The following is a 9898-nucleotide window of genomic DNA, read 5'->3' on the forward strand; positions in this document are numbered from 1 at the left end:
AAGAATGAAGGGGGTCATGTGACCTACTCTGAATTCTACCTATGACAAACCTGAGTGGCTTGCTTGTTAAAGTGGAGGCTCAGGTTGTCTTACTGGGAAGAATGTGCTACATGTTCACACCTGTAGACAATGGTAAGAGTAGTTGTGCTGACTGTGGGTGGACTATCAGCATACAAGTCTCATGGAGAGGTGTTAGGAATGTCAGGTTTTATAAATGGTTATACTTTAAACAGTTCAATTCCAGTATAGAATGGAGTTGGGGGTCTAAAATATAACAACTTAGCATTTTTACTTGGATACAAGGCCCATAAGATTCACATTGCCATGTTATGAGTTTTGGGGATGGAAAAGTACATAGAAAGCCATTATAATATCAGGTTACGGGGTTTTCTATGATATCCCTGAAACTCTCATAAATTAATTAGTCTGCAAGGATTGGAGAGGCAGTTAGTCCTGTACCTGAAGCAGACAAATGCTGACCTTACTGTTCACCATGCAGAATGCGGGTGGGAACTCTAGCTCAGATTGAAGACACCATGTTTGGGAGGCTGGAAGATGCACCTAGTTTGGGACAGAGGGAAGGAATCCCCATTGTAACCATCACAGTGAAAGTCAGTTCTGGGATTAGAAGTTACCCAGCTGGGAAAGGAAAAGGGGTTCTGGGAAAATTAAGTGTCCACTTAAGGGACAAAATAAAGTATAACTGTGGGATTGTCGGTATTGTTGAAAGCCACATGGATGATCCTTTCTGTAGTTTAAAATATAAGTTGCCTTCTAGCAAGTGATCAGCTGTTGTTGCTTTTAATTCATTTGTTACAGTAAAAGCTGTAAGACTTGAAATCCTGTCATGTGATCCTTTCAGTCAATGACTGAAAATTCAAATATCTTTTTAAAAGTTATCAGTCTCTGTGGTGATTGTAATAATGGGAAAACATATATAAATACTTAAATATGTACAAATGAGGCATTGACCTTGTGGACTCATCCAACCCCTCCTAATGAAATGTACATTGAGTTTCTTGTCCATTTCTCATTGTAGATCCTGGCTCCCTTAATGCTGTGGTGTCTGAGACCTTTGTTCGTTTCTTTGTGGAGATAGTTGGTCACTACTCCTTGTACATGACGTCCAATGAGAAAGATGAAAGAATTTTCCTGTGGGAGGCATTTCGCAAGTCCATCACGTCAAAAAGTGTCCGACGGTTTCTGGAGGTTTTCATGGAGACGCAGATGTTTGGGGGATTCATTCAAGATCGAGAGCTAAGGAAGCTCGGGGTGAAAGGTGAGGACTTGGATGATGATATGACCCTTTCTTTCCTCTTCTCTCTCCCCACTACTGTTGAACTCATTCACATGTTTTGTCAGTTAATCATGCCACATGCAAGAACAAATAATGTAGGGAGGCGATAGTGTCACTAGATTAGTAATCCAGAGGTCCAGGGTAACGTTCTGGGGACCTGGGTTCAAATCCCGCCACGGTAGATGGTGGAATTTGAATTCAATAAAAACCTCCATTGTGTAAATTTTCACCCAGCAGAATTTCCACCTACTCTCACTGTGAGCTGAGGCACAGTGAACATGGATGATATAGCAGTAGAATTACTTAAGATGGGAGAAGAGTCGGAAGTGGACAGGATGTATAGAATGTGTGTGGCACTGTGGGAGGCCAGAGAACCGGACTAATTCTACCTTTATCCCTCTTCTGAAGAAAGGTGACCTGAAACAGTGCACAAATTATCTTGGGTCAATCATCATGGAAGATGCAGAGACTACCAAAGAAATTCGGGCTAGACTTAAAAAGGGTAATGGTTGTGAAGTTACGTAAAAGAGTATGGAGTAACCACAACATCCCGGTTACAACCAAAATTCATCTTTTGGAAGCCCTGTGTGGCCGGTGACAATGTATGGCTCTGAAAGCTGAACCATTAAAAAGAGTGAAGAGGCTCAAATAAGAGCATTTGAAATGAAAGCACTCATTTATATATTACACGTGTTATGGACTGCCAAACAGACAAACAAGTGGGTGCTCGAGAAAGATGGTGTTAAGGAGGGGAATTTGATTGAGGCAGTGATATCAAGGAAGCTCATATGTTTTGGACATGTGATGCAAACAGGAACGGGAAAAGAGGTAAAGCAAGGAAAAACACTTGGAAAACATGCATGAGGAACAGCCAAGATGGCAAAGATAGATACTATTAGAATGTGGACTGGCCTCTCTATGGAGCGGGCAGCAGGGAATGGAAATCAGGAGGAAGATCGTTCAGAGTTCAGCCAATCCTTGGAACGAGGAAGGATGAAAGAAACAGGCAGACAATCTCTGGCACCTTTACTGTACAGCTGCCTATCTTCCTTGCTTGGTTACTCAGCTCTTTCTGCCATTTGCTGAGAGGAGATTTGATAGGAGTATTCAAAATCACCAGGGGTCTGGACAGAGTAGATAGGGAGAAACTGTTTACAATCATGAAAGGATCAGGAACGAGAGGGCACAGATTTAAAGTAATTGGCAAAAGAAGCAAAAGTGATATGATTAAAAACATTTTCACACAGTGAATGGTTAAGGTATCAAGTGCACTGTTCAATCGAAGCATTCAAAAGGGAATTAGATTGTTATCGGAAAAGGATGAATGTGCAGGGTTACTGGGAGAAGGTGGGAGAATTGCACTAAGTGAATTGCTCATTTAGTGAGGCAGTGCAGACATGATGGGTCAAATGTCCTCCTGTGTTGTAACAATTCTGTGACTTGTCATGTAACCTAGCTTGGTACGAGAGCAACCTCCTTGTACTGGCTTAGATTGAACATGGTGGCTTTGGTGCAGAGACAAATGCAGAAATATTCACCTCACCTATAATTAAACTGCAAGAATTTAGGCTTGGATCCAGAGATAACAGGAAATACCCATGCTCTGGGCTTCCTACTCAGTCGTGTTGGGGACAGAGTTCTGCCTGCTTTCAACAAGGTTCAGGGTGCTATAGGCCGTGGTCTGTAATGTCAGGCATTTCTATGCTCTGGAGTTGGAGCAGGTAGAGGCAGGGTGGGTAGCTGGTATATGTTGTGAAAGATCCCTGAATCCCAACAGGTATATTTGAGACCACTTGGGAGTCTGGGCAAGGGCTAAAGCCTAGATCCACCATCACCAAAGATATTTTTTTTAGGAGATTGAGTGAGTTTTTGCTGAAGGTCTGATGGGAAAACTGAATCTTTTCAGTTGTTGGCGGTGGGGGAGTGTGGGCAGGCTAATCTTGCACCCAGAATGGGTGTGATTCTACCAACAATCCAACTTCTTGGGGTAAATGAGCATGTTCAACATAGCCCTAGTTGCATGGGCCCCTGCCATTAATGTGTAAGTTACCCTGACTCTTTGGGCGGAATTTTCTGTCCCTGTTGGTTTTGGGCATTATGGCAGGCATGAACAGACAATATGGCAGGAAGGCCAAAAATCGGTTTCACACCATCGTGAAACCAGTTTGTAATCGCCCGCTCCACCTGTCAATGGTTGGCCGCGTTTCCCACCGCATACATCTGCATATAATTATAAGCCCTGCTCGCCAGAATCATCCCCCCCCACCCCCCCCACACCCCACTCCCACGCTGGATCATCTGGGCACACGCCAATGTGATTTGCAACTGTACATAATCGACATGCACTTGGCAAGCTGCACTTTGATAGGGGCTTCGAGGTTTGTTTACTCACCTTGCTTCAGGCAGCACTCACGGTCATCAGCACCAGTCTTCACAGACAGCACCACATCACTTTTAGGGGGGCTCACAGGCAGGTCTCTACCTACCAGGCCAGCCATAAGGCGGGGTGGCTTTTTTAATGGCTGCAGGGCTAGGGCTTTCCTGGGGGAAGGGACAGAAGTGGCTCAGGCAAAGGAAGAGGCTGCAGGGTGAGGACTGAACTGGGGAAGGGGGATATCCTCCTTGGGTCAAAATCCTGGAGCTCTCTCCCTAACAGCACTGTGAGTGTACCTATACCACGTGGACTGCAACGCTTCAAGAAGGCAGCTCACCACCACTTTCTCAAGGGCAGTTAGGATAAGCAATAAATTCTGGTCTAGCCAGTGATGCCCACAGAATCACAGAATTGTTACAGTCTGCACGGGCTCTCCAAATGAGTTAGGCCATTCTCCTGCCTTTTCCCTGTATCCTTGCACATAGTTTCTATTCAAATAATCATCTAATGCCGCCTTGAATGCCTTGATTGAACCTGCCTCCACCACACTTCCAGGCAGTGCATTCCAGACTTGAACCGCTCATTGTGTGAAAAAGTTTTTTTTCTTACATCACATTTGCTTCTTTTACAAATCACTTTAATTCTGCGCCTTCTTGTTCTCAATCCCTTGACGAACAGGAACAGTTTCTCCCTATCTACGCTATTCAGCCCCCTCATGATTTTGAACACCTCTATAAAATTTCCTCTAAGCCTCTCCAAAGAGAACAGTCTCAACCTCTCCAATCTATCTTCATAACTGAAATTTCTCATCCCTGGAACAATTCTTGTAAACCTCTTCTGCACTCTCTCCAATGTGATCACATCCTTCCTATAGTGTGGCGCCCAGAACTGTACACAATACTCCAGCTGAGGTCTAACTAGTGTCTTATATAAGCTCAGCATAGCCTCCCTGCTCTTGTACTCTGTGCCCCTATTAATAAAGCCCAGAATACTGTATACTTTATTAATTGCTTTTTTATCTTCCATCTTCAATGATGTATGCACATATACACCCAGGTCTCTCTGTTCCTGCACACTCTTAAGAATTGTACCCTTATTTTACATTGTCTCTCCATGTCTTTCCTATCAAAATTAATCACTCACGCATCTCCACATTGAACTTCATCTGCCACATATCTGCCCGCTCCACCAATTTGCTTATGTCCTTTTGAAGTTCTATACTGTCCTCCTCACAGTTTATAATGCTTCCAAGTTTTGTATCATCTGCAAACTTTGAAATTGTCCCCTGCACACCGTGGTCTAGGTCATTAATATATATCAGGAAAAGCAAAGGTCCTAATTCCAACTCCTGGGGAATTCCACTACAAACCTTCCTCCAGCCCACAAAATATCCATTGACCATTATCCTCTATTTCCTGTTACTCAGCCAATTTTGTATCCACGTTGCTACTGTCCCTTTTATTCCATGAGCTAAATGAATAAAATAATAATGCCATAAATGAATATAAAATATCCCAGGTTGTGTGTGGGGTCACATGTTGATCTGCCTCAAGATGATGAAGGCTGAGGAGGTAGTCTTCTGAGGGTATGAGGCCAGATGGAGATGCGAGGGTGTGAGAGAGAGTGAGTAGTGATGTTCCTTGAGCTGGTAGTGAGTCAGAGCCAGATGGCCTTGTGAGTATGTGAGTTTAGAATGATGGTTGCCTTACCCTGGCGGCATGGATGAGATCATTCATCCTCTTTCTGCAGTGGATGGCCAACCGCTTATGTGCAGCATTGGCACTGACCACCACTGCCACCACCTCCCAAGCCAGCGTGGTGTGATTGCTGGGCCTCCTGAAGCTGAGCGGGGGTGGATGACATCACAGTGGGCCTCTGAAAGGCATTCCAGTGATGGGTCACTGAACTCTTCTTGGGTCTTCAGGGCCATGTCTTCACTGGAGCAGTCCTGGGCTGCAAGCCTTGAGAACTGTGTGGGTGGGTGCAGTTTAGATATGGTACCTGGACTGAGGAAACAGTGAGGTAATGACGTGGTGGGCAATTCAGAGGCCACCAGTCCATGTTTATTGTGGCTGCATGATTAATGAGACAGGAAGTGGATGATACAGTGTGAAGAACCCCATTTGCAGCCAGCGGGTAAAACATCCTTTTTCCCACCTGCTACTGCATTTAGAGTGGAATTATCCCAGGTTTGCACTATGAATTTTGGCAGTGTAAGCGGCAGAAGCCTTGAGTGGGGGAATAAAACTAATTCCATTAAATATTCATTATTTGGACTTGTCTTAGGTTTACCTTACCTCAACCTAGCTTTCAGTTATCATTATATAAACTTTACCTGTGATATGTCATATATGTCTACAAGGGAAGTGGAGAAGCAAGAAAAGGTAGAAGAAAGTGGGTACACTGCAATACTTATATTGAGTTGCACATCCTTCAAAGATTCATCTCTACTGTGCCAAATTTGCAAGGCAGTGCCTAATATACTTGTACCCATCCATAAGTAACTATTTTTTGTCATCTGCAGGATTATTTGAGGTTAGAGCCCAGGACTACCTTGAAACTCTCCCTGGGAGTGAACAAAGAGGGATGAACCGATTTCTTAGAGGCCTAGGTAATTCATATTCATTTGCTTATGGTGTAGCGCTTGATCAAAAGCGCTCAGATCAATTTTTACCAACCATTTACGATCTTCACGTCTTCTTTATAGTTTACCATCTGTCTATTTTGTCAATAACACAATACTAGTTCCTTCATTTTCTGCGCATCTAGACATTAGTTTTTTCCTGTGTGTTAGATGTTTCTGTGCAAATATTCAGGCTTGCACTCTTGTGAAAGTTGATCAAATGTTTGTCCATTTCTAGGTAGTAAAATGAAATTCCTTCATAAGAAGTAAAGAACCTTGACAAGGCATCTTAATGGCAAAGAGGGCTGAACCTAGCACAGTCACTTTTTCTTTTATTCGGTGGTTCATTGATTTGAGATCGTCAATACAGCAATATCCGTTGGAGATGAAGGAAGACTCTTAATTCAAAGCTGTGCTCACTCTAATTTGAAAGCCTTGAGGGGGAATAAAACCAGTTCCATTGAATATTTATTATTTAGACTTGCATGAAGTCTTCCTCCCCTCTGCCTGGCTTTCATTTGTCATTGGATAAACTTTACCTGCGGGATGTCGTACAGTGGTCAATGGAAGAGAGGTGGAGAAACAAGAAAGTGAAGGAGAATGTACTATACACAACCCTCAAATAGTACTACAGACGTTTTGCAGATATGGAACACGTTGGAAGATGAGGGAAAAGAAAGAAAAAGGTGGACATTTGTAAATTTGTGAAGTTACTGATTTCAGATGCTTTCTATTTGGTTTTGAACTCTACTGTCAATACTCAGGAGCCACAGACTTTGTCCTGTTCCATTTAGTATGACACAAGAGGAAATATAACTGCACCAGGACCTATGAAAAATCTGTCATCCTCTATGTAACACATTGTCAGCCAAGAGAATACTTGGTTTGGGATTGTAAATGTGGTTTTACCCTCAGGAGGTCAGCTTGAACGGCACAATTGATCTGTCATTTGGGTGCAATCTTGTACTGTAGATATCATGTGCATTTGTGCTGGTCAGTAGGGGAGGGTACAACAACGAAAGATAAATGAAGACTTTTCCATTGCCTGCTTGACAACAGGGATGGATATGCGAAAGGAGTGATGCAGCCCAGATCTCCCTGTATATCATAGTGTACAAACCACTCAAACTTCAGAACCACTTGACTGTGTTAATGTGCTACATTGTGTACATTGTCTGAACTGTATGCCTTTGTAGCATTCCAAGATGAATTGTCAAGTGGGGTGAGTTATTGGAGAATTGTATTTTGTGGAGCTGTTCATTTGAGAGAGTAAGGGTAAGGGAGTTGCACCTTAAATATCCAACTCATTTCACTTAGAATAAGCCCCCTCTGACAGCTCTTAATGACTATCTGTCCATACTTGAAGTAATTGTAAATAGTCATTTGGTAGTACAGAACTTGGGTATTGCTGAAAAAAGACACAGGTTGAAACTTTTCATCTTGCTATCATCAGGACACTTCACAAGAATACCAACATAAGGGCAAAACAACAATTTTTATTGTATATGAAGAGTACTGATTGGTTGGCAAGTGGACTCTGATCAGTAGAGGTGTTGCCATGGAAAATACATCAGTGATGGTGACAGTTGACTGACACACATTGCGCCTGTTTCAGCTAAACAAAATAAGTGACAGTCATTCTCTGACCTGTTCCTCAGGGCAATGCCTTGACCAATCAGGGTCAAGCTGCCTCGTTTAAATTTCAGTGCTTAGCAGTTAACTGTCAATCACCATCACTGGTGCATTTTCCATGGCAACACCTCTACCGGTGCCATTTGCCAACTGAGTACTTCCTTCATACGCTGTACAAATTGTTGTCTTCCCCTTATATTGGTATTCTTGCAAAGTGTCTTGAAGAGTGCCAGACGAAAAGCTTCGTTTTTTTTCAGCAATAATTGTAAATATGGAAATATCACTGGTGCCCATCTTTGCAGTTTAAATAAACAATGCCCAGCAGCTGTACATATCCCAGAGTTTGTTACTGCATAGCAACTGCCAATTTTATTCTGCTCATTACCTGTGTACCGTTATGCACATCAAGTAGCAAGATGGGTTTGAAAGAGTTTCTTGTTGTGGTGGTTTCAGTCAGTCTGGTCCTTGTACAGATCATTAGATTGTGATTCTCTGAAGTAGGAAACTGCTTTGGATTTTTTAAGGGACAAGTTTTATGTCGTAGCTTACAGAGCCCAAAAAGATCAAACTTAGCAACAAAACACAAGGAGCTGGTTTACAACAGTGTTATAGATTAGAAGAGAGCAATTGTCACTTTGGTTACAGTTTGCAATCGCCACACAATGTTACCTGTGGAGGTGCAATACAAGAAACTGTTGTGCCACACAATTATCTCATTGAGGATTGTATGTTCTGCAAGCTTATGCAGATTTGAGAAATCAGCTGTATTTAATGCCTATATGTTGCTGTGCTGAATTTTCAAGCTTACAAATCCAGACTGACAACCAGTGTAATGAAAGACAGTACAGTATAAAAATAAGCAATATTGTCACAGAATATTAACAATAGGCAGAGGGCAAACAGGTTGAATCATGAAGTAGCTATGAAAATTGAAATAGGTATCAGGTAAAAGGGCACTGATGTTTGAACCACTGTGATGTAGCTTTTGGCAGGGGTGTAATAATGTTTAACAGAGACAAATTATATTACCAGCAAGATCACTAGGTGGCTCTTAAGTTTACAAATTCCTGATTAAAAGGAAATTCTAGGATGATGCTAGTCTTTTAGAAGCATTTCAGTTGCTTAATGTTATTAAACAAAAGTTCAGTATTTATTATGGACCTGCACAACTTTAATTAGCAGAGTGAACAAATAGCCTCTGAAAAATCAGTCCTTGGCCTGATTCCCAACTGCACTAAGGACGATAAGGTTTCACAGCCTAATCCTGGTTTTCTCTCATCCTTTTATCACCTGTCATTCCTCAGTGGAGAGGGTTGTCAAATGAGTGGCTTGCTGCCAGCCAATTTTACTCTTTAGCTGGCCATCAGAAATCGCACAATATCAATTTGGGGGCGGGGTGTTCACTTACTCTCTTATTTATCCTCCCAGTCCTGTGAGAGAAATGCTTTAATCATGATAACTCCTCCCCTGCAGAGATCAGAAACTCACTTTGTGAAGAGGTGCAAATATAAATCTAGATCTGATCCTTTTGGGATTGTGCATTAGTGCCAATGTGCTCCATTACTAATACAGTATTTCTTAGTGATCAGAGAACCAGGCACTGAGTTATATGTTCAATTGTCTCCATTCTGACTCCATTAGGTACAAGGGTTCATTTTAAAAATAGGCTTGTGGAAAAGTAATATTTTCTCCAAAAGCTGGAAGAGGCTTTATCAGAAAATGTGGTGTTAAATCTTAGTCTCAAGTACTATCCAGTCCCAAACAAAAACAGAATTACCTGGAAAAACTCAGCAGGTCTGGCAGCATCGGCGGAGAAGAAAAGAGTTGACGTTTCGAGTCCTCATGACCCTTCAACAGAACTCTTCTCCACCAATGCTGCCAGACCTGCTGAATTTTTCCAGGTAATTCTGTTTTTGTTTTGGATTTCCAGCATCCGCAGTTTTTTGTTTTTATTACTATCCAGTCCCTTTAT

The 9898-nt window shown here is 42.3% G+C and overlaps 1 protein-coding gene across 5 annotated transcripts in view; it reads left to right on the plus strand.

Annotated features, from left to right (window-relative positions):
* The window catches only part of si:dkey-82f1.1 (DENN domain-containing protein 2A), a 112371-nt gene extending 104495 nt beyond the window's left edge, over positions 1-7876 (plus strand). For 3 of the 5 annotated variants that reach the window (XM_041216188.1, XM_041216189.1, XM_041216187.1), the window contains 3 exons: positions 1040-1279; positions 6196-6282; positions 6533-7875. In XM_041216188.1, the coding sequence (XP_041072122.1) occupies positions 1040-1279; positions 6196-6282; positions 6533-6564 (359 nt within the window). In that variant the 3' untranslated portion in view covers positions 6565-7875. Of the gene's footprint in view, positions 1-1039; positions 1280-6195; positions 6283-6532 lie in introns of all 5 variants that reach the window. The other 2 variants (XM_041216191.1, XM_041216190.1) reach the window with 1 other exon arrangement.
* The last annotated feature ends 2022 nt before the right edge of the window (positions 7877-9898 follow it).

This window comes from Carcharodon carcharias, chromosome 21, assembly GCF_017639515.1.
Source record: "Carcharodon carcharias isolate sCarCar2 chromosome 21, sCarCar2.pri, whole genome shotgun sequence".
NCBI lineage: Eukaryota > Metazoa > Chordata > Chondrichthyes > Lamniformes > Lamnidae > Carcharodon > Carcharodon carcharias.